General features: G+C 39.5%; 1 protein-coding gene across 2 annotated transcripts in view; it reads right to left on the reverse strand.

Moving 5' to 3' along the window:
• The window catches only part of SLIT3 (slit guidance ligand 3), a 486,134-nt gene that overhangs the window by 446,825 nt on the left and 14,380 nt on the right, over positions 1-24,929 (reverse strand). For both annotated transcript variants that reach the window (XM_048319827.1, XM_048319828.1), the window contains 2 exons: positions 18,389-18,460; positions 15,773-15,844 (listed from right to left, as the gene is read on the reverse strand). In XM_048319827.1, the coding sequence (XP_048175784.1) occupies positions 15,773-15,844; positions 18,389-18,460 (144 nt within the window). The remainder of the gene's footprint in view (positions 1-15,772; positions 15,845-18,388; positions 18,461-24,929) is intronic.

A 24,929-nucleotide genomic window follows, 5' to 3' on the forward strand; every position in this document is an offset into this window, starting at 1 on the left:
AGCTAATAAGACCTGCAAAGTATTCCTGGAATTCGGAGCACTGGGCAGAATGATGCATAATCATCTAATGCCACGGAACAGATTAGCTCCAGTGCTGGATCAGAAGCAGCTCTGGATGTGCACAGCATGGAGTCCAGACTAATAAAGCCTCCTGGAAGCTGAAGAACTGTGCAGAGAGGCTCTCCAGGAGTCCTATCAGCTCTGGCAAAACCTGCATTGAGTCAAATTTATTAACTCTGATTAGACACATGCTGGTTGTACAGTCAACAATCTCCATACACTGCAGCTCTCTCCATCTTCCAGACTACTTTAACCACTGCAATGCACAGGAAATAGAACTTGGCATATTCTGTTTTGTTAGTCTGCTCCTCAAGCCCCCATAAGTGACCCAAAAGAGTTGACCATGCACCAACTGCACACAAAGTCCTCGCTGTCTAAGAAAAGGGTCTCCAGGAGTCCATCCATCACCTCCAAGGCAGGCATGGAGCTCACCACACCAGAACACTGCTCTCTCACGAGGCTCAGATTCACCCTGGTTCTGCTGGAAGATGTTTAGGGAGCTGTACAGGATAAAAGCTAAAAACCCATACTTCCGTCTGCAGGAATTCAGTGCAAAAGTCCAATACTGCTACTCCTGAAATTATTATCAATCACTGGCACATGCTTAATAATGGCTGCTTACTAATTCTTAATACTGGATGTTGACACCTATTCTCACATAAAATTAGTACATAAATGTCTGATCTTCACAGTTTTATCATGTCACAAACTGCATTTTCTTTCTTTATTACTCAAATGGCCTAAAATGCAGACTTACAGAATGTGTGACCTTTCTAAGTCCATACATAAAATGCTGTCCCCTGGCTTATTATGTTTTCTTTAGAGCAGCCCCATACAGCATCAAACACACTGTTCCAACACAGGACAAACACTTCCTCTCACTTCCCAAAAATATTTTGCTCATATATATAAAAAAGTGCCAGTTTCTCCCCTTCCTCCCTCAGCCTGCTGCCCAACTGGGGGTTCCAATGTCCTGAAGGCAAAGGGATAGAGGGAAACAACCTCTGTGTCAATCACAGAATATCAAGGGCCCTTAAAAAAACAATGGAGAAGTTATTAACTGTGAAATTCCTACTTTCCTGGCTCCAACCAGGCTAATCATATTCCTTCCTCTGTCTGAAGCTGGGATAGGAGAGAAACTTAACTATTAAGATTCCCCTGATTATTCAAACACAGTGTAAAAAAACAACCATTGAAGCCTGGAAAGAAAGAGTGCTACCAGACTAGAGGAAGACTGAAGATGTTTGTCAGAATCATTCTCTGAAACAAATGGAGCAAAAGACTTACACCTTACAAAGTTTATTTTAATATTAATTATAATTTTGCTTTCTTCATTTTCTTGTCTTCTGGAGAACTTCTGTGTGAGTAAAAAAACCTCAGTATTGGTAGGAAAAATTTCAGTTTGCTCTCAAGGCAGAGGTCATGTTTTCCTGGAGGAGACATTTTCTGTGGGTACTGATTTCAGCTGCAGCCCTCATGCTCACACCATTGGAAGGGTCACATCCAATTCTGGTTCTGTTGTCTCATGGAGCTCCACTCACAATAGGAGCAAAGAGGAGCTAAATTTAATCTCTATTGAAGGCATGATCAGCATAGATGGAAAAGAACAAAATGCATATGGAAGCAGAACTAGAACATTGCTCAACTTGCAGCTATTTTAATCTTTTTTCAAGAAGAATTTAACCATATTCTTTGCTACTGCAAATTGAAGGAGAACACATTCCAACAATCCTGCAGTGTTACACCCCTTCCATGCAGAACATCCCTTCCTTCTCAGGGCTAATATGGCCAGGGCAAGGCTTTAGAACGTTCAGAAGAAATTCAGAATTCAGAAGTCAAATAAGCAGGTAAAAGAACATCTAAAATATCAGACTTATGCGTTTATTATACAATTAATTTGGAAATCTGTAAAAGCTTCAGTGCAACCACAATCCTTGACTTCTCATTCCTTTCCATACAAGGTGTACAAGCAATGGGCCTGAGAAGCAACATTAACATCATACTGAATATAATTGTACCCAGTGTTTTCAGACAGAGCATTTTCAGCTTCATGCTTTGTTCTCACAGCTGCAGGACAGTTTTACTTTGAGTAAGAAACAAATCAGAGAAAAGCCAAACCCCCTTTTCTGCAGAGCTACAGTGAGCAGATGCCCACTCACACCACAAGAAGTTTCCTTCTTCAAAGTCCCTTCAAAGGGACACCTGCCTGCTTCCCATGGACTATGGAGTCAATATAAAAGCCCAACATAAAAGCAATGCAGGCATTATTTAGCCAAACTTGGCAAACTGTGCAATTTTCCAATGCAATTTGATCTCTCATTATGCCACTGACTCTGTTTGAAAATTTTGAATACCATAACATCAGTTACTTCAGGCAAGCTGCAAATATTCAAGGCCTGAGTAGAAATCACCAAATTTATATGGCTGTGGGGGAAAAAGCAAAGGACCTGGCTCTGCTAGACAATATCACAGCAAAAATCTCTTCTGTACATCTTTGGGTTTTGTTTAAAATATCTTGCAATACTACACTAACTAATATTACTGAACACATTCCACCCAGAAATTTAAGCTGTTACATAGGCTCTGACTTACACTGTCAGTTTCATTATTGTCTCCAAACAGAACAATTATCTGTTTTTAACCCCATGAATGTGTGTGATACCCATCAGCTTCCAAATCCTGTCTGCCTTTCTACTGAGTATTGACAGCTTTGACCACAATCAAAGTACTTCATTATTTGTCATGAAGTAAGTAGCACTCAGTTCCTTTCCACCCAAGTTCAACAACTTTCAAGTTTGATTTAACATCTATATTCACATTGCTGCCTATCACACAACTCATTCGCCAACAGAAAAATCAAAACTACACTGCTTTTAAATTTTTTTAATGGGTAGCTTTAAAGGAGCTGTCCTGCTACCTCAGCCTTTAATATCCAGAAATTACCCAAGTAACTGTGGGTTCACTCCCCAGCTTGGCCATTTATTTTATTTCACACTCAAAACATCTGGGTCTCACTTTTGGCAATAAGCAAGGTCCCTTTTTCTGCTTTGTTGTTAAGAGCTCTGTGGCATCATCCTTGGAGATGTGGCTTGGGGAACATGATGCAGTTGAAGTTCCTACAAGTAACTTTAAGGAAGAAGTGGTTACATTACAAGCTTGGGCAGAACCAATAAGCAATAAAAATGACTTAATGCATAAAAGACTCAAAGAGAAAGACAGGAGTTACTGAACTCCAAGGAGCAACTAAGTTTCTCCTTGGAAGCACTGGCTTGGGAAAGCAGTAACAGGAGCAGAGCCAATTGCCTTCAATGGTTTCACCAGAAAATCCTATTAGAGTCAAGAAATACTTTGTGATCATTAATGTAACTTCTCCTTTGCTTCATATCACTTCCTCTTTGTAAGGAAAAACAGTCAAGATGCAGTACCCAGTAAAAAAAGTCAACCTTATCCATTACCTTCTGTCATCACCTCTTTATATTACTGCCCTAGGAAATAAAGCCAGACAATATATAATGGAATTTCAGGAAGGGCACTACGAGGAAGCCCAGGACAACCATATTACAGGATTACGGTGTGGGAGAAATGAACTTCTTTATCCACGTGACGTGTTACTTCAGAACCTCTTCCAAAAAACTGGGAGAGATACCACTGCAAGTTGCTAAGGGACCATTTTTTGAAGGAAAACTGTTTATAATAGTTATAACTTTGAGATCCCTTATTACAGACTTGGCAGGCTGGGTGGTCCTGGTTCACATTTTCAAAGCTGTCAGAAGTAATAACCTTTATTACCAACTTCTCATTAGACTGAGAAAGATTATCTATCCTCTCTCAGAAGTGCAGAGTACATGTCTGTGCATTTCAGCAGCACAGGAACTGTGGCTCTGTAACACTTTATAGCTTTCAATCTTTGAATCCATCTTTTCCTTTTTTTTCCTAAGTATCTCCTCATGTGAAAAAAATCTGATATTAGGATGGAGGACGGACCTACACAGATGGTCTCTGGCTAGGAATAAACCAGTAATACTGGCAAGGAAAGCATGAGGAACAGGTTTAAATTTCAATGCTTTCCCTAAGACAACATGAAAAAACAAAAACGTCCTAACAACATTCCCGTGACCATTCAAAACAGCAATCAGTGCCCTAAAGTGATACAGAAATGGACAGAAACCTTAGTAACAACCTAAGTGAAGATGAGAATAGAGACTCTTAAATGTCAGAGTATTTATTAAAGACAATAGAAAATCCTTTAAATTCAAAAGAGGCAAGCAGAGGTGTATGCCCAGTCTCTTAACTCAGTAGCAGGTTTCTAGAACTACCCAGTTACATACATGCAGGATAGTAGCTCATACCTGTCTGCAGAAGACTTTAATGTACAAGAATTAACAATTTCTTTCAACTGCCATTCAAAGAAGCCAAAAAAGCTTGATCCATAAACCCTCAAGCAGAGATGGTCTCTGCTGAAGCTGCTTCTCAGTTTCTGCAAAGCTTTTAGAAAGTTCTCCAATTTCAAATCTGAAAAAATTAGGAATTCACACTTTGTAACTTCAAAACACTCATACGGAATGATAAAAAACAGGGTCACTTTTTCATTACTCCACTGACTATTGTGAAAAGAACAGGACTTTATCCAAGGAACTTAATCTATTAGAGTACCCTTAAATATCCATCACTTTTAATATTTCATCAATTTTTGTAAAAACAGTAAAAAATAGACACGGTTAAGCTACTTTTTACACCAGTGTGTAATCTCTCCAGGTCAGGGCTAAAAGTCTATGAAGAAAGGAAAAAGTAAATTTTAGCATTCACATCTCCAAGCCATGCTGCCCCTGTTGACATGCCTTAAAAGTTTGTATTAATCAAACCATTTCTCAAAGTCAGAAATTGCTGGGAACAATTAGGAATAAAACTTGCCAGTACAACAATTATTGCAATTTTTAGCAGAAGAAACAGAACCCTGTTCCTGTTTGATCTGTTTGAAAAAGGCAATACCAGCCCTGCTCCCCACACCGTCCATATATAGTAAGGAATGCTCAGGGCACTGTGGTTCTCCTTCTCCCAGGGATCTGTGCCAAGCAGAACCAGTAAAAAAAGGAAGATTTGCAGGATCATCTCCTGCTGAAATCAAGCTGGATGCTCAAAAAAGGGTCCATCCTCCAAAGCCAATGGAGTGACTGTAAGGAAATAAGGAGGTGGCACAAAGAGCACACTGCACACCTGAGTCCAATCTGACAACCAAAAAGCCAATACCAATAAGGTATTGCCTTATTCAAACAGATCGAACAGGAACAGCTCTCGACTGCTCTATCAGCAGTGGGAATTACCTAAGACAACTCAGCCAAAGGACATCATCTCCTGAGGAAGCCACATGGGTAACCAGCCTTTAAAAATCCACTTTGTAGAAAAGCTGAGAGCACCCAGTTTCTGTGATAATTACTCTGATCTACTTCCACATTCCCAGAATGTTTTCGAATGCAGGGGTCAGATGTTCTAAAGTGTTTCACTACCCAGGAGTTCCCATTTCTCTCTTGTTTTCCTAGAATACTACAGGAGATCTGTTCCACTCAGAGTTACCTAATACAAGTATGAAAATGCATGTGGTATGTCCATAACATCTGCATGAACCCTGAAATCCTCTCTTCTTTCTGGGATCCTCATACTGGAACATCTTGACACAAGCAGAAAGATCTAGAGAAGAAATTATCTCCAAAGAACTGAGAACATGACACGAATATGACATTAACTATAAGCCAACATGCATTGGTTTGTTCTGTTCCATGTGGAAGGAAGGTGCAGACTGAGGGGAGCTCCAGTTCAACAGACACAGCTAAAATGGAGCTGAGCCAGAGGAAAAGCAAAGTCAAGACTGTACTGCTCTGATCCATGACAGAGAGACTTCAAGACCTACATATTCATATGTTCTCCAAGAACAAAAGGAGGTTAAGTACTTTGAATCCATCATCGTTTCGCTCAGGAGCAGGATTATTTAAGAATCGCTGTGCTTGACAGCATGAAATTCAGCCAACACTTATGGTATTTCTGGGATGGCAAAGCAGCATAATCCTTCTAATAAGAGGAAGCTCAAAGAAGCAAAACCCTTTTGATTAAATTACTTAAGCTAAATAAAGTTCACCCACATAATTCCAGACCACTGATGCAGCAGTCCTTACCCAACAGTAACACAGACACTTAAGCATTTCCTACAGATCTGGAAGAAATGACTGCTAAATCCAGAAGTGTTTTGCTTAAGCAAATACCCTCATAAATCTTCATCAAGTATAAAAAAAACCTGCTAAAATCAAACAAACAAGCCACAGAAAAGAATAATGTTTTAAAGCTCTGATGTAATGTCCAGTGCTGATCAGCTATTCCAACTGAATTATGGCTTCACTGCAGTGGAAGTGTCCTTATTCCACTTGCTTTGTAACCACTACTTTCAGAAGCTTAAGAATCCTGTGGTTACAGAACCTCTTGTCTACATAAATGAGACCCAAATTTGTTTTTCCATGAGTTCTTGTGGGTCAGTGACCTATTACAAAAACGTTTTTGATGAAATCAGGTTCATTTATTTTCATGTTGTTAAAATAAACTTCTTTGTTTTGTGGCCCTGGTCAGAAGCACTAATGCAAACCAAACCCTCTCACTGAAGCATTGCATCCTGCTCCTTGCTACTGCCCTCAGCCTCTCCTGCACTTTTCCTGTGTTTGGACTCCTCCTGTGCTGGCCTATTGACAGAGCTGCTAATGGCTTCCCTTGGAAAAGAGGGGCCAATTTTTAATTTTTTATTTTTTTATAATGTTTGCAAAAGAAATAAAAGGTTCACTCTTGGACCAGCCGTAACCAAGAGCTTGGCTGTCCAGCAATGGCTGAGTAATATATAACTATATAATTATGTGCTACAGACAGAGCAAGCTATGAAATTTGAGGGTATTAGTGCCTTCTAGGAGTCCACAGTACATAAACGCAGTAATTAGGAACTATCATTTTTCCAAATGCACACACCCAATTAGAAAATATCACCTCTACACATCTTCAGAGAGTAAGTGGTTTCTTATAACTATTTCATTCACTGAATAGTCCCCAAAGGGTAAGAAAGTGACAGCTACTGTACCATTTCAAAATTTATTTCAACAAGAGTCCCATAAAAATAAACACAGAAACAGGGTTCTTCGACAAGACTCATGCACAAGCAAGAGTGGAGGGATTCATCTTTGAAATATTTTATAACTAATCCAGGTTTAATTTTTTTGGTGGGGTTTTCTGGTGGTTTTTTTTGCCGGTTTGTTTTTTGTTTTTGCTAAATAAAGATGGTCCAGTAGAAGCCCAAAGCAGCAGGTAGTGCAGGGGACTCACAAACCATCAGCTGATCAAGGTGCACTTGTTCTCCTGCTGTTTTTTACCTCTTCTTCCCGTTTTATCTCCAAATTGCATGGACAAAACCTACCCCTTGCAAGGCACTCATCAGTAGAAGAAGGATGACATTTCTACCATTTGGGCATGTTTGTGTCCCTCATGTGAAGTACAACTCCAATAAAAGTGTCTGGTGTGCAGGAACACACGTTATCAAACCTACAGCTGACACACTTGGAGCAAGTCTTGCCAGGCTTACTGGGGATTTATTTCCTCAATTCATCTGCCCCTACTTTTCCAGTCCTGAAACCTCAAATGCAGCAAATGCAGAACTTTTTTGGCAAATTGACATCTTGCCATAATTTCAACAGGGTCACAGGGAAAGGACAAGGCAATTTTTAGTTTTTTCTGAAATGACCGTAAGAAATAAAAACTATTTCCAAGCACAAAACCTGTAGTCACATCTCAACAACTCATCTGTGCACAAAGACACATACTTCAAAATGCTTGCAGGAATGCTTGACTAATTTCAATAAAAACTAAAGTTATGAGCTTTAGTATAGGGAAAAAAACCCCCAACATCAAAATCCAAGCCACAGATGCCTCTCATTTGAGGTAACACCCTGATCAGAGCACATAACACAGCTGAACACTGCTCTTTTTCAAGTGCCCTGCACCCACAGAATGACAAAGTCTGCCTCCAAAAAAAGCCCCAAATACATTTTTTTCACATTAAAGCTTTTTCTTACGCTTCTGTAAGTCATGTTCCCAGTGATGCTTCTAAAAATCAACTGACCTTTTCACAATGTGGTTTAAACTACTGAAATACTTAGCATAGAACCACAGACAGCTTTATTAAGACACTAAACAGGAGAGTGACTTTCTACACAAGCAAGACGCAGGCTGGGCACGTCTCAGAATTACCCAGGTTTTGCTTCTAGAAGCCATTTCATGCTTTTTTTGTTGTTGCTGTTTCACCAGTCTTACTCCACTAATGATCTATACTTACACTTGAACCACTGTGTCTCCCAAAAAATAAACAAGTTCTACCTGCAAGCCTCTATTGACAGGAGAAGGTAAACACTAATTAATCTCGAGATACTGAGGCATGGACATTACAGAAGTGTCTCTGTGTGAATAGATACAGCTTGGTTAGTATGCTGCACATTTATATTACACAGTATTAGGTTCTAACCACGAACAGAATACATATTATTAGAAATTCAGTAAAAAAAGGCAATATTTTTATTTTGCTTTGTTAAAAAATAACATGAATTCTCTAGTTTCAAGGTTCTAGTGACCTGAGCCCTGTGGTACATCCTTTGAAGAAAATTCAGTGAGTCGCTATGAATAATTCCTGACTAAACTGGTGGCCACAGATATGAAATCAACAAAATTCAAAGGGGAATTCACATATTTTGGACTATAAAAATGTTAAGACAGTCTTAAAGCCTTAAGAATGCTTCATTTTGGGATGTGCCTTTACTGTTCACAGTACATATGGAAAACAATTTATCCTTCAGGGACACTACCATTGTACTATAGCCAAAATAAAGGAACGTTTTTTTCTGAAAAATGAATATAAATGATAGAATAGTTTATTCACCATATGAACTGGGTATCTGCATGAACTAGGCCTTACTCGAGTATTTTCTCGCATCATTAACTGTTGTGAGAATCTTGACTCTATATGGAAATGTATGTACCAGACATCTTGCAACATTCCCTCCCAGAAAGGATGACTTTTTGGACTAATAGTTGCAAATTCCCCTCCTCTCCCAGTTTTATATTGACTGTATCTCTGAACTGTGGGAACAGCAACACGAGAGCTCTTTCAAATAAAAAAGACAAATAATCATTGCTGACCGTACCTGATACATCACTCACACAAATGACTAACACTTCTCTAAATTACTGGCAGTTAAGTAGTGTGATAAAAGTACATCTCAGTGCGATCTTCCAGAGCAACCAGTGCACAGTATTGACAGATAAGTGAAGCATGTGAGCCATATCTTGGGAACATTTATTTTGGCTCTTTGAGCCAAGAGCAGCACATAATGCTGAATCAAAAACCAATACAATATTAATGAGCTTCCTTCTTGCTTCCAAGAATTAACAAAGGTGAGCTGTCAGCTTGCACCAAGATGAGACTCGATACAGGGTAGTATTGCATTCCTCCCCAGTGGTTGACTGAAGTGCACTGTTCACACTCAGCCTGTCAATATCTATTTTATCCTTTCATTTGTCAACACACACACACTCCCCCACATAGATCCACCAAGAGCTACTCTGGCCTTGTTACTGGTTTTGTCCTGTGTGATTCTAAATGTAAAGTATCAACCACACGGCTCAGCAATCCACCATTTGCATCTTGCATAGTGCTTTCCATCATATCTCATGAACAAAACTTGCATTTATTGTTTTATCTTCTTGTTATAATTCACATTCCTCAGGGAAGATACTGATTTTGCCTGGTTTTTTGTTAACCAGCTCCTTAGTGGTGACTTGACAGGTCTGCTCCAAAGTCAGATATCCAGCATGAGCTCCTGCAGGGCTGAAGGGCAGCTGGAAGTCCATTAAGTACCTCTGCTCCAGGCATGATGAAGCACTGCCAAAGCATCTCAGCCCTCTCCATAAAAAAGACAGAATATCCCTGATACTTAAAAGGTGGTCAGCCAGTTCAGCAGGGGTAGAATTAGATTTGGAAAAGAGAAGCAGTTCAGTTCCTTGCAACAGGTGAAAATCAGAAAGTCTCCATTTCTGGGATTGACTTACAGCCAAGCCAGCTCCATATCCCATTTCCAGCAGCTGTATACAGGGCAAGGAGGGATCATCCTCCTCTACACCACTGCCAGCTTTCCACCTTTTCCATCTGGATTTCTCAGCTGGCTGAGGGGTTGCTGTATTCAATAGCCCTCAGCAGGGACGACTTTGATGAGTCTGATTTGTGCACTCTGTAGGAAGGGTAAGTGAATACCCCTCCAGGGTACAGCTGAGAGGAGATTGAGCCTTCCCTCCAGACTCCTGGTTCTGAGCCAGCAGCAGGATCAAACTGTGGAACTCTGTACAATAATAGCAGGAAGGAACTTGTGAACATGGAAAGCTTCTACATGAGGGTGTTGCTGCTACTCTATTGCTATCAGAGTCAGAAAACTAAGCAGATGAAACAGCGATGATAACATGGTCCACCCTTAAGCAGTAAAAACTGCATTACAGCCCCTAGAAACTGCAGACCCACACTCCAAAACAACACAATTCTTGAACAAAGTAGTCAGACTGTACCCATGCAAGCTAAAACAATTAGTGCCTCCAAATAAATTCATAACTTTACTATGTATTTTTCAGAGACATTGTCTGAAAGGGAAGCCTTGGATAAACCCCAGACTTGAGAGTAAAGAGGAATGGAATGGACTTGAATAATACTGGAAAAATTCTGCAGCACCAAATGCTCCATTCTCCATGATTGTCCCATCAGCATCCAGGAATAAAACCAGTAACACCCTGTCAGATACTCCCACCCAAAACATTCTGGCTCATCATGTTGGACTTCTCACAATGTAAACAGTCACACAGACACTCATTTGAAAAGCAATGCCAAATGTTCTTGAAAATGCAAGGTAAGAGAGACTGCTTTATCAGATAATTGGTTACAGGATTCCTTTTTTTTCATTACTGGAATCATTTCTCAGAGGACGTGGGACAAAAGTTATTAACAATATTATTTAAATATTAACCAATATCAATAAATATTATTTAAATTTGCAGGCGTCAGCCAATGCAACAAGGAGCTTCATATTGCTTAGCTCACAGATGCAGGCAGAACAAGAACTAAGTACTAATCTATCCTTCTAACCAGGAGACCAAGCCCACACCTCTCCAAGTGTCACAAACTGAATTTCAGTTTTGTATATTCTTTGCCAGCTCCCACAGAGAGTGGTTAAGTTTTTAACTGGTGTCTGATAGAAACTGTTTTCCCCCATTTACAAAAGATGGCACCACTGACACCCAGACTGTGACCTGGGGTTAGATACCACTTTACCCTCATGAAGGTGGGCTGCTGCAGCAGTTCTGCCCAGCAGGAAAGTGTAGTTCAAGTTTTGACATATCCTGGCTCCTCAGGAGCCAGGGGGATGCTGCTGTCTTTGGTGTGAATGCAGAGAAATCCATCAGTCCAATGTGCAGAGACACCTTCAGCAGCCCCTGGGCTGTCTGGCAGCAAACCTGGTACTACACCAACTCACCTGTGGTAGTGGGAGCAGCAAGAGGGAAATACACAATTGATAAAACTGATTAAACATCCAGTCACAGCTCTAAATCCATTTTAGGGTGTCTTTGTTCTCCTGCATTTCCAGATAAGCATTTTATGAGCATGGATTTCCAGTTGGGTGTGTTACCCACCATGTCATAGGAAAATGGGGACCAAAAACAATAAGGCTTTTTTCTGAAAGGTTACATTTCAACTGTGTGACATCTTTACAGATCCATGTGGCTTCTGAAATGTGTAGTGCATGCAGCTCCAGCAAAAACACCCAAGCTGCACACACTGCAAACCTTGTGCAAACACTGCAGACTGGTCCATGCTGCCAAGGATTGGCTTTTGTTTACAACAGCAAAGAACTGCCCAGTGCTTTTATTACTTTCCTGGCTACTCTGAAGCACCCACCAATCTCTCCACTCAGCATAGTAATTGTGGAAGATGCTTTTTGTATTACATGATTTATTTAAAGCCTGTTCAATCTCAATTTATGAAATCCAGATTGTGAAGCACCATATAAGAATTTATTCTTTTCCTTAGCATCTTTGGTCACTAATAGCAATTTTGCAGTACACTGTGCCAAATAAATCTACTTTAATACCTTAATCAAGCATTTGGGAAGCTGCTTACAAAGACTCAATGCACAGGGGCATCACCACAGCTAAAAATCAAACAATTTCCATTTTGACCTCTGTCTTCACACACACCAAACCAAAACCATACATGTATATGCTGAGGTTAAAATCTGGATTCTAGCTTTTTTGCTATTTTCTTAGAGCTAATTATTTTTCCCAACTTCGAGAAGATTTGATTTGGCCATGCTTATACATTTTCCCCCCTCCCCTAAACAACAAAAACACAGTTTTAGTGCTTTCAGATGTTGAGATCTTTTATGCTTGCTAAAGACACTAATTTGAGTAGAAAGAAGCAGCCATCAGCCAAAGTCCAGTCTTTTGAAGATTATAGGGCTACGTGACAATTTCTGGCAGTTGGCCGTGGAAAAGTCAGGATCTGTTGGTGTCTTATATCCTGCCTCATTTTTCACATAAATGTGTGACATACATCTGGCTCTGGAAGAAATGTCAGTTCATCTTTCAGGCCCACCAGTTCGCCTCTTGAGCCTCTTGGCGTGTGAAATTTCATAATCATTTTATCCTAAAACCATACACGGTGTTAATAGCAAAGCATAAAAGTGAAATGCTGAAATCCAAAAGAGGGCTCAGCTACCTCACCACTAATCTTTATGTTCTGGAATAAAGCTATACAACCTTGCTGCCATAAAAGCACTGGAAACATTCTGACTTTTCCACTGTGGTGAGTGCCACTGGTCATTCCCAGGATTCTGCATCTTAGGATTCAGCAGAGCTTACATTGAACAAACTGAATTTTGCTAAGAGAATGGGTTAGATTCCTGCATTTTTCAATGCTGAGTACAAACATGCCAAAATAAGAAGTGGCTTCTACCTTCTACTTGCACACTTCATTTCTCAGCTATGTGCTGTCACTTTAAGATACCTTGCATGACGTTCTTTCTTCAAGATATGGCCAAATTTTATTGAGCCAATATCCAATTCTGACAATATCCTCCTTCGATGGCATTGTGAGCAATATTGTCCCACAAAAAAAAAAAAAAAATCAGTGTAAAATCCAAATAACTGGAGAGGCATCCCCATGGCATATTTGGCAGCAGTGGGTATCAGCTCTAAAGACATTTTATTTAAAGTTTACTTACACAGGACATGCCCAACAAAATTCTGCTAATTTGGTCAGATAATAACGATGGAAGTGCTTCAATATCCAGACAAGTGAAAATAAAATGAGCTACAATATTCACCGAAGTCTGTGCCCTTTGAATGATTATCATGAGGAGAGGAGTGGAACAACATACTTCCACTGTTACTTTGAATGAAAAACCTTTATATGTGGTATTTTACCAGGAATAGAAATTACTCCTGTTCTTTAAAGTTTGACCCAGTGCAGCTGCTTTGTTTAAAAATAAGTTAATGATTACTTTTGCATCCACTTCAATAGATCAAAAAAGAACATTATTCCAAAAATCAAAGCAATATAAGTGATTTTTATTTGTTATTTGAAAGAAATTAAATGGAAAAAAGCCAGGTTGTTTTTTTTTTTTTTAATGCAACCCACATACTTTCTTCATTAACATTTTGCAGTGTTTGACAATACTTAATAAAATAGTTTTAATATTACCTAAAATGCTGCAATTTAGCCTTTATAAGTTAGGCCAAACTTTCCACAGTCCATTCTCCAAAGCCTACTCACTCATAGCAAAAAAGCCAGATTTATAGTTTTGTCCTAAAAATGATTTAAGCTAAAATACCAAAAAGTTGCAAGTTTCCAGGCCTCCCTTTCATACTACATTAATTTAGGAAATATTTTAATGACAGGCAATCCTAAAAGAGAAGCAGAGATGCAGTATGGTTAACAGGCCAAGTTAAGAGTTCATACAGGGAAAAAAAAAGTTGGGACTTTCAAACACCACAGACTTAAAGAGACACCATTAAAGGTATCATATTTCCTGACTTCTGCTTTCACAACATATATTGTTTTCATTTGCTGGCAGAGCAGGCTCTGCAGAAACAGAACACACAGATGACACTTGAGTTTTGTTTCTGGCTACCAATAGCCAGCCCTTCTCCTGGAATTTTTTCAAAACTCTTTCAAAATTTAAGTACCTGAATCTTTATCTAAATATAGATAGGAGAAAGATTTATTTATATATTTCTACACATATATAAAATGAGCTTAAACTAGGACTGTGTAGGTAGGATACTGACTCCTCACGATGAGCTATAATGTGAAAAAACAGTATTCTACAATGTCAGGTTATGTTTAATTTTAGAAAAGTAAGCTGGGGGGTTTTTTTCTGAAATAAATCAGCTATGGCAAAACTCTGTGCCTGAAAGTACTTTCTAATTGAATATAGGTGAAAATCTGTCAGAATTTAAAACTCATCTCCCTTATTGCCATAGATGGAGCTTTCTGATTCATGACAAAAGTACTGAGTAAATTAATTTTAAATGTTCAGTGCACTCGTTAAACAACTCAAATGCAAATCTAACCCTGAGATCATCTGAAACAGCTTTAGTACAGTATTAGCTCAATACTCCAGACTTCTCTTGAACAATTGCAAGTGGGCACTTAACTCTTGAAAGCTGCTTTAGAAAATATCAATGGGAAAATAACAAGTCCTACAAGAAATGCCTTGCAGATAAGAGTTACCAATCAAGCATAAAAAGCCTGCATTCCAAACCAGCTTGTGATATTATTCTAGTCACCTATCTCTAACAAAGTATAATTCCCCAAGTTATTTCAGTTTTACAGAGATTTTGTTCTGCTCCCACCATAAGCAGACAGAATTAACGATAATGCCAAGGAGCACACTCAGCTAAGGGCAGCAGTTGGATGTAGAATTAGTTTAGTCCTTTTTGATATTTAAGTTTATACTCCTGCTGGGCCAGGAGGTTTCTATAAACCAATTCCAGATCAAGAGACATCTTATATTCACCTTCTCCAAAAAAAAAAAAAAAAAAGAAATTAACTTCATTGCTATCAAAAGCAGAGGAAATCTACAATCTGTCCTCGTCTAAGTCTTCCATGATACCCTGGAATCCACTGCTATCACTGGCATTGTGCTACTTCAGAGGAAATGAAGCTAATCAGAAAACTAAGTATCAAGGCAGTTTTAGAAATACTGTGATTCTCAAACGAGACAATTGCAATTTCCATCTGCATAGACACATATAAGTGCAAAAATATACAATAATATGAAACTATTATAAAAATCTTTTCATCCACATATCAATTTTAAGACTTTCCCAGATAATGTCCTTTTGATAATGTTATTGTGACTCTGGTTTCACTGCCAGTTCTATTTTCTTGGCAGCCACTCTACATTTTATTTCAAGTATTATCTATCATGTAATATAAATTCAGAGCTGTTTAAGAGCATACTTTAATTTAGGCAGGTACTCACCTCTCTCTCTCTTAAAGAAAGTTAATTTTATTACCATTATATATTATGGATGACCATTAACAGAGAGGTGGAAAGTCTGTAGCTTTTCCATAGGTATAAATAGAGATACTTACAGCCGTTCAAGTTGTTTCAGATCCTGAAAAGCTCCACGTTCTATCACACTGATCTGATTTTCTTCCAAGTGTCTGCAATTCCAGAAATACCAGTTAATTTTAACACAAAATAAAGGCATCCCCACTTCTCTTCAAACATTATTAAAATGCTTTTCACCTAAGCATCAATACCAGTTTTAATCGGAGATTATTAAAAAATTAGGGCAGAGGAGCACTCTTTCTCGTGGTCACTAACAGGAAATTGACTCCAAATTTGCCTCCTGACCTCCACATTTGGTAAATACTTTTGTTTCTAAACTTCTGTAACCACAACATTTTTGCTTAGAAAGGTGTTGGCCTGGAGGCTGTTGTTACATCCCTGGTACATTCCTAATCTTTCCAGGATATTTATGTCACATAATTGAGATAAGTGACTTCTACAGCCCACAGCAGGAACCCACTCAATGGCAACGTATTTTTTTTGTCCACACTGTTCTGCACAGATTTCAGGCTTGCTCTGGAGCAAATCCTCTAAGTATTCCAAAGGGGTTCCATCCCCCCAGGAACAGCAGCTGTGTCCCACTGTACAACAGGGTGCAAAAACACATTGGACAGGTCCCAGCTTTCCCCTGAGTGTGATCCTGCTTTTCTCCCCCCCAACACCAGGATAAGTTACAAGCACAGGAGACTGACTTCTCTCTGATTTACAGTGTGCAGGGGATGACTGCCATTCACACAGCAGAAATGCCCTTGATAGGTGAAATGGAAGCCAAGGAACCAATATTCCAACAGTCCCATTTGAGGTGACCTTTTCCCTCCCTCAGCGCTGCCTTCCAGCACACACCCACTCCTGTAGGAGCACTCAGGTGCAGGGACCAAACACCTCCGAATATTCTATGTGGCTTTAGCTAAAACACAGACAGGAAGAGCTCAGCAGACAGTGAGTCTGGGCTCAGGATGACCAGGGAAAAGCACTGTTCTTGCCTGTTCAACAGCCACTCCTCTGAGGACGCTCAGAGCTGCTCGACTAGATAGGAGCTGAGGGCACAGACAGCAAGAGTATTCCACAGAGAAGACCAAGAAGACAAAAATATAAAACTACAAAACTCAAGAACATGAACTAGAGAGTCATGTGGCTTAAAGGACAGGGATGAAATACTGCAGGAGGAAAAGGAAAAAGGAGGGAGCTATAAGGGATAAAAGGAAAAGGCGCACCAAGGAGTATTTTGCACGTGTGGTGTTTGCTTGAGACTGGAAGATTTTTTTCTGCAGTACAGGGCTACAGGTTTCCAGGTCACCTGTTTCTAGCCCTCATTCCGATGTGTGCAGGACTAGGCTACCTTTCTAGGAACACTGGGACAGGCTGCAGATTTCTCTCTTCTCACCATAACCCCCAGCAAACAGGCAGGGAGGAAAAAAGGAAAAATAGGAGTTCAGTAACAGAATTATGAAAAGACCATAAGAGAAACCAAAGAAAAGTTAAGAAAAATCTGAAGGATGTTTTATTCCAATGCCTTCTGTGCCAGACACCACATTACTCAAAGTCTGAGCAAATGAGTTACATGAACCTGGAATGAACATGGGACAAAAGCTCCAGGTAAAGATGGCAGTTGGACATTTCAGTTATTCCTAAAGGCATAAAAGACTGCAGCAGCATTAGGCAATGTCTGACACTATAAAAACCCAACCACTATAAAAACCCTACTGACATTAATATAGTAGAGAACATTTATTTTAATAGACTCTCAAAATGGTATTGACAGTTGGGATGGGAGCCAAGGAAATCTAAACAACTCCTCTGCTAGAGATGAAAGAAACACCACAGGAACAAAAAGTCTTCCCATAGATTTGAGGTGTTTCCTTAGTATATGACAACTTGTTCCCAAGTGTTATGGCAGCAGGAGAAAAGACTCACCTTTTCCTTAGCAGGACTTAAATAATCACTGGGATTATCACTAAACAACTGTAACAGTTCAACAGTTGCAGCTTTAAGGGCTTGTTTTAGAAGATAATCAGAGGAAAACTTTTCATCACTAACTTAGTGGCGCTGCTTGACGTCCATGTAGAGAAAATAGGAAACCAGGAATGACAAAGTCTGCAGACTGATGTTCAAGGCCTATCTAGAGGTATGCTTAAGCTCTTGACATACTCTGAGATCATGAGACAGCACCACCTGAAATCTTTGTATTTATGACTGTATACTAGATCAAAAAAACTCACCAGTTTCCTTGTGTACAACTTTTACAGCTATTCTTAATCAACTTCTACTTAATACTATGCTATTAATGGGACTGTACCTTAAAGTGGCCAAAATCTGAAAGTCCTATTTGCTAGTGTTTCAATGTAATTGATTTATGCATAAGTGATTGTAAAGCAGACCAAAATCTTTACCACAGGATTTGTTCAAAGCCAATAAGAAACAACTAAACAGCTCTGAAACTACAGTCACTTAAGTGTAGAACTAAAATTTACTGTTTCACATGACAAACTGTTCCAGTTGCCTGGTTTAAAAGAATACCAACAATTGAATAATGTGCCAAGATTACTAAAATTTAGTCTCTGGAATTATAGACATTCTAAGTAGTAGCACCCTAAAATAGTCTCGTAAAAAACAGACAAGTTTTGTGTTATACTCACAAGACACGAAGATTCTTCAGCCCCGTGAAGTCTGTCTTTGTGATTCTTGTGATGTTATTTTTTTCTAGATCCCTGCAGAGAAAAAACAAAGCAGTATTCAGACACTACAACTGACACCCAAAATTCCATTAGCAGAAAGTATCTGCATCACTGGAGCATCCCCCAGCTGCTCAAACTGTACAAACAAACATTTCCATTAAAATCTCAAAAAGCAAGTCATTGATCCTGATGCATTTTGCCTCCTCCTCCTCTATGCTGCTCTCACAGATGAAGTTTCTCCCATTTTTAGTTCTGGTATCAGTGCTCACTGTATGCTTCTTCCTCCCTCAGACTACAATGCTCTAAGAGGCTGTGCATATCCAAGACAAACTCAGCACAAAACAGTTGAAACAACAGTACAGGGCCCCAAAATTGTTATTCTAAACCCAGGTGAGTCCAACCTGCTGCAGAAACTTTGGCCACACAGAGCCTGAAAAGAGCTCAGCTTAGTTCAGTGACTCCTCAGCATGGTCCTACCCAGATGACTGGAACATTTACTGGTGCTATAGGACCTGGCTTGCCATTTTCTCCCCTCTAGACCTGCCTTTGCCAAGAACCCCTAAAGTTCTGCCAGTTGAGCACATCCTGTTGTTTGGCCTTAGACAGTCCATGGTTTTTAGTCCTGTCCACACAGTTCTCCCTGCCTCAGGGTCAAGACAAACAGCTAGTCTTCCTTTCTAGTCTTCATGCCATCAAAAATACGACATGTAGACACAGAATGTATAAATATTTTTGGCATAACTTTTTCAAACATTTGACATCAATCTTTCAATGAGTCTAAGATATAAGCAAGACTTTAACTGGATTGAAGCAGTGTGTGATGCACTAGAGCACAGAAATAAGTGCTTAAGAATATTGGAATCTACTTCTAATGGTTATTGACAGACATCAAAATAATGCTAATAAAATCCTTAAGTCATAAAATGGATTATAAACAGATTTTACAAATTGTAAGAGTTAGTTCATGCATCTTAGCATGAGACATTTATACAATACAAGAAAGATTCTCCTGTCAGGAAAGCACAGATGGAAAGTAAGGATAAAGATAAGGAAATGAGGGGGGAAAAGAGTCCCTGTGTTTCAGCTATATGAACAAGACAGCCAGTACCCCTACTTCACTTATGTCAGCTGTATTTTAAAAGGTTCACTGAAGAAAAGAACCACAAAGCCTGTAGAGGGCACCTTCATTGCCTGTACCAGCCATTCTCTTCCATTTGTCTTTATCCTGTCGATTCACTCATGCTTTTCCCCAAGAATACCTTTGAATCACTGCCTACATTTCTCAGATTTTCCAGCTTAATTTCCTCTTGTGTTCTCAGTTCAGTTCTATCCTGGTGCATCATTAACTACTCACTGGTGTGCCAGTGAGCTGATTGCAAGAAGCATTGGAAAGAATTACGTCTGGAGTAAGCAACACGTAAATAGCTTGTGTTTGACTTGCACGTTGTTCCCCATCTGCTTTTCATGGCATTCCATCACAAGTTTTCCCTTTATCTCAGAGAAGCTCTAGCAAAACACAGCATTAAGCTGGTTGGAATCCCCCAAGGCAGAGAGGAGCCAGCCAAGGGACATGGAGCAACACGATGTCCATGGCCCCAGTTCTTGTGTATTTTGGTAAGACTTGATCCCAGCACAGCTTTGCTTGGCTTGAACAAGTGCATGCAGAACCACCATTCCTGCCATCCACACAGCAACCTCTCCACTGCACCCCCCACACCCTGTCTGAGACACCAGTCCCACTCATCAGCACAATTCCTCCCTGCTTTCAGCCCCAGGAGCACTCAACATTCTTCCCCTGGGGAAACCTGCAGCTCTCTGTTCTGAAAGACTTTAACATTCCTTGATCAACGCATATCTTGAGATTGCTTTTTCCTCTACTCCTGCAGATTGGCACAGCCAATCCTGTATACACAATATCAATCATTCAATTAATCACTTACAAAGTTTAGTGTCTAAGGGAAAGTTTTCCTTTTCTGTTATTCGAATTACTTGCACAATGCCCTAACCTTAAGGAAAACATTCCTCATGAAGTTCACTTTCCTCAAACCATAACTGCAGCCTCTGTCTCTTTTAAAAAACAGTGTTTACCTTCTGAACATTTGCCTTTTCCAGCATGCTCTGCCTCAAGGCTTATCTGCCATTTGAAGAAAAACAGACTAAAACTGTGATGAACTACATAAAATTTCCTCCTCCTGTTCACAGTAGGTCTAACAGTGCTGCAAAGCAACAGATTGCCACAGGTTACCCCATTAGTCAATTAAACTTTGTGACTGTGAAGTTACTGAACTAATGCAGACATTAGTGGTTTACAGCTGGTATTTGTGGGCAACATAATATTTTATGTTTCCTTTATAAAGTTTGGCAGCTGATTATGGGCTCACTAGTGGGTTTAAACTACAAAGAGCTAAACCTTAACATGTAATCTTGGTTGGCTTTCAAACACATCAGCGTTCAAAAGGACTCTTGGAACCAAACAGATTTCTTGGAAAAGAAATCATCTGGGTCTAAGACGTGAGGAAAATGATACCTTAAAGGCAAATTTAATTTATATTTCACTTCAACACGTATCTATATCCAGATGAAATTAATTCTACATAATATTCTTATTGTGCAGAATTCCTGCATTTTGGGTAGTATGTGGGGCCAAGCAGATCTTGAATCCTACTCAGCACATCTATATCACCCACAGGACCAACTACTACTCTTGGTCATTTCACATTCAAATAGGACTGTCTCAGCAATTAAAAACATCTAAGAAAACTCCGTTAAGGAATACAGGTCTCTTCTGGAGTGTCAGCAGCAAAGTCAATTAACACTTCATTAAAAAGAAATCAGAAATGGTATCTATACCAGCTTTGGTAAAGCTCTTGGCATTAGGTCTCTCTTGACAATTTATTAATTTTTTGAGGATAATTTGTAGGATAAAGCATGCCAAGGACAATGCAGCTACAGTGGTAGCTTTAAGAAAACAGACATGGAAGGAATGACTTCAGGGAGAATAGAAACACGAATTGGACTAGACTGGTACAAGACATCATGAAAGTGAGTTCAGATGAGCTATTAAGGGAGCTTTACTCATAAACATGTCCTGCTATGTTCTAATAACAATTTAATTCAACACATATTTTGTAGATGCTGAAGACTGAGTCACACAATGTACACACTTATTACAAACAGGGATGCTTGGAGCAACTGGAGCAAATCCTGCTTCATTGCAATAATTCCTCTGAATTGCTTCATCTTTCATTCTTCTCTAAAGACAATCAAGTGAATTTAAGACAGACTTTGCAACGTTTTAAAGCACCACCATTCCCAGGAGCATGCCAGGAGTGCACAGATTTCCTCTGCTACATTACTTAAACGTCGGTTGATAATTATTCTGTTCAGCCACTCCGCTCTTCCAAAACATCCGGACACTGTTCTCAGCCCCCACCCTCTTCCTTGGACTGGATAAAGTTTATGACTTTACAAGTAAATTCACTTGTCTCTTCACACTTTGTGCTTCAGCCTTCCGGCCTCTCAAGCCTTGGCAAACACAGCCTCTGATCCTGGACAGCTCTGAGCCTCTCCTCTCCAATGCACAAGATCAGGATTGGGTCTGACACCACATCACCCCCACAAGGAGCAGTGCAGCTTCTAGAGAAGAGCCAATAACAACAGCAGTCAGATGCTGAAGTCTTGCACAATCTTCAGCTCAATAATTCAGAAGTTACATATAAATAAAAAACCTTACACACAATTAAAATCCCTTTTATATCAAGGATGCAAAAATTCAAAGCAACACTACTAAACTGTAGCAAGTTCATATTACAGTCAAATGTTACTTTGCTACCATCTGAACCCACTCTGTATAATAATATCCAAGATAATCTGGATAATCAAGTCTGGGCCCTCGTCATAGTTGTGAATCCTAAACATACCCAGGTCAAATCCTAATTTAATTCCTCAACATTTCCAAGACCGTAGGTTTGGAGTCTTTTAACCAGCTGCTCATTTTAGAGCTCTGGTTGCCCAGTTATGCTTTTCCAGGCACATAGAAGCCAAATTGAAAAGTCTTACTAAAGCACAAAGCAGTTTTCTTTCTACAGCTCTGTAATGCTTTGGTTTTGAAGCCTCTGATAAACGGGCACTGCACAAGTTCATGGGCACACAAAACACAGTCTGATGTTCTTACTGCCAATGCTGCACTCGCTTTAAGACAGGACTTCAGGCCCCATTCCGTTACCTTTTGGTCAGAAAATAAATTGCCTAAATTTAGTTCTCCTTCTAGAAGGAACACAAAGCTGCATTTGGTTAAAACCATTTATTATCAATAAGTACTCAAGAGCAACAAATTTTCCTCTGTTTCAGAGAACTCTCAGGTGCCCATCTGGCAAACACGGTGACATTCCTAACAACAAAACTGAAGATGATCCCTGATGCCCAGTAATTCCATGGCAGTAGCTGATTTTGCATTTCAATGACAAACAAGTCCTAGATGGGCAGTATTTTGGAAAATACTTATGAATTGTCTAATAAATATTATTTGTCTTTAACCAAAGACAACATTACACAAAATTAAAAATCATGGGAAGCAAAAATAACCTGCTATCTAAGGAGAAGGAGCACCAGACTTCACTGCAGTCCTCAGATATTTCTTCATGTATATTAATAAAGAATTCAGTAAGAGCAGTAGGGAAACTGTATTTAAGGAAAAATTAACTGCCATACACTTCAAAAAACAGCTCTTACCCAAGTTAAACAGCACTAGGATTCTTTCCTGTCCAGCTGCTTCCTAAGAAAGGTAAATATTCATTTCTAGTCATAGAACCTCAAACACAAAGTTTGGTTTCTGTTCCTGTTACGTTTTCAAAGTGGTTACCACACACCAGTTCAAAGCTACACACATTTGTGTCACAGTAAGGACAAACAAATCAGCCCAGAACCCAACACTCTGAAAGGAATCTTGATTCAACCAACACCCCACAATCAAAAGCGAAGATGCATTTCTCTTCATCTCAGTTTTGCTATTTTCCAGGAAGGAATGCATAAGATTTGTATGACACACAGAACAATGCTTAGGAATTAATAAAACTCTCTCTTGTTCCCCCTAAAAACAGGTCAGGATCCAACACACCATCTAGAATTCCCATCAAAACAAAACTCACCTGGGACACAATTCATGGAGCTTCCAAATGTTCATGAAGAACAGAAGAAAAATAATTTTCCAAGAAATTTAGGAACACCTGTTTTGAAGTGATAGCACACATCCTTTGCTATGATTAATTTGTACTGCATTCCAAAGGATTTATTTTAAATGGTAAATCAACATTGAAAATGTGGAAGCTAAAATTCAAGTGATAATGAATGAATCCAGATTCCTGGATCTCAGGAGCTACTGATGTTTTTCACTAGCCCGATTCCTCCAAATAACTAAAGCAGCCCTCATTCCTGAAAAACAAAGCTTTTTCTGTGCCACTACACTGCTAAAGGACTTTGTCAGCCCAAACCAGCCCGAGTGACAGCTGAGTCACCCCTTGAAAGTTTTTCTGTGCTTTGTTTTCCCCATCCCCAGTCACCACCCCAGGTAACCACGATCACAAACATGCAGAACCTGAGCTGGAAGAAACCTGCATTTTCCACAGCAATGCATTTTTTCACCACTGACCTGGCTCCCTTGCACTCCAGAAACTTTAAAGCCACGAGGAAAACCTTCTTGATTTTTAGGACAGCTACCTGCAGGGCTGGAGGCAAAAAACTGCTCATTAAAGCCTCCCCCTCTTTATGAGTGCTTTAGTTCTTAGTTTGGGAACGTGCAAAAACCAGGACCAGGAAAGGGACAAAAATCCACTCCCATGTGTGAATGTACCCACACAGAAGATTCTGGCTGCCCTTTCCAGTCTTCACACACCCAGTATCTGTTTTATTATTTTAACCATTTTCCAGGATTTCTGCTGTGCAGCTAATTAATGGGTATGAACTGCCACCAGCCTCTTAACCTTAAATGACCATAATTCCCAACAGAAAGCACTTGGCAATTCTCTCTTTTGCCTTCAATCCAAGAACTTCAAAGTTACTGCGATAAACTACTCGATTATAACACTATCCTGAAGCCCTCTGGCAGCACAATCTGCATATCTTCAGATTGAACATATTTTCATCTCAAGTTTTGCAATGCAGGAAATGAATTCCTGGGACTGGATTTTATGAAATACACAAATTCCACTAGTTTCCAAATCACATGGGCAAGTATGAACATCACTTCTAAAGAAAGACAAAAACTTCAATATCATGTTCAACTGAAGTAATTTCATTTTTTTTTAAATAGTACATTTCATCTCTATAAGACTCAAGTTATTTTTTTCTTCTAAACAGCTGACTTTGCAAAGGAGCATGAGAATTTATTTTTATTTCTTCCGAGCTCTAGAAAGACTGGCACTCTCTGAACATTTCTCATCATTTAGTTCAACAGAAGAAAAATATTCAAAGCCCTCCACCTAAGAGGAAATAAACCCATGCAACA

Source organism: Corvus hawaiiensis, chromosome 15 (genome assembly GCF_020740725.1).
Source record: "Corvus hawaiiensis isolate bCorHaw1 chromosome 15, bCorHaw1.pri.cur, whole genome shotgun sequence".
In the NCBI taxonomy this organism is placed as follows: domain Eukaryota; kingdom Metazoa; phylum Chordata; class Aves; order Passeriformes; family Corvidae; genus Corvus; species Corvus hawaiiensis.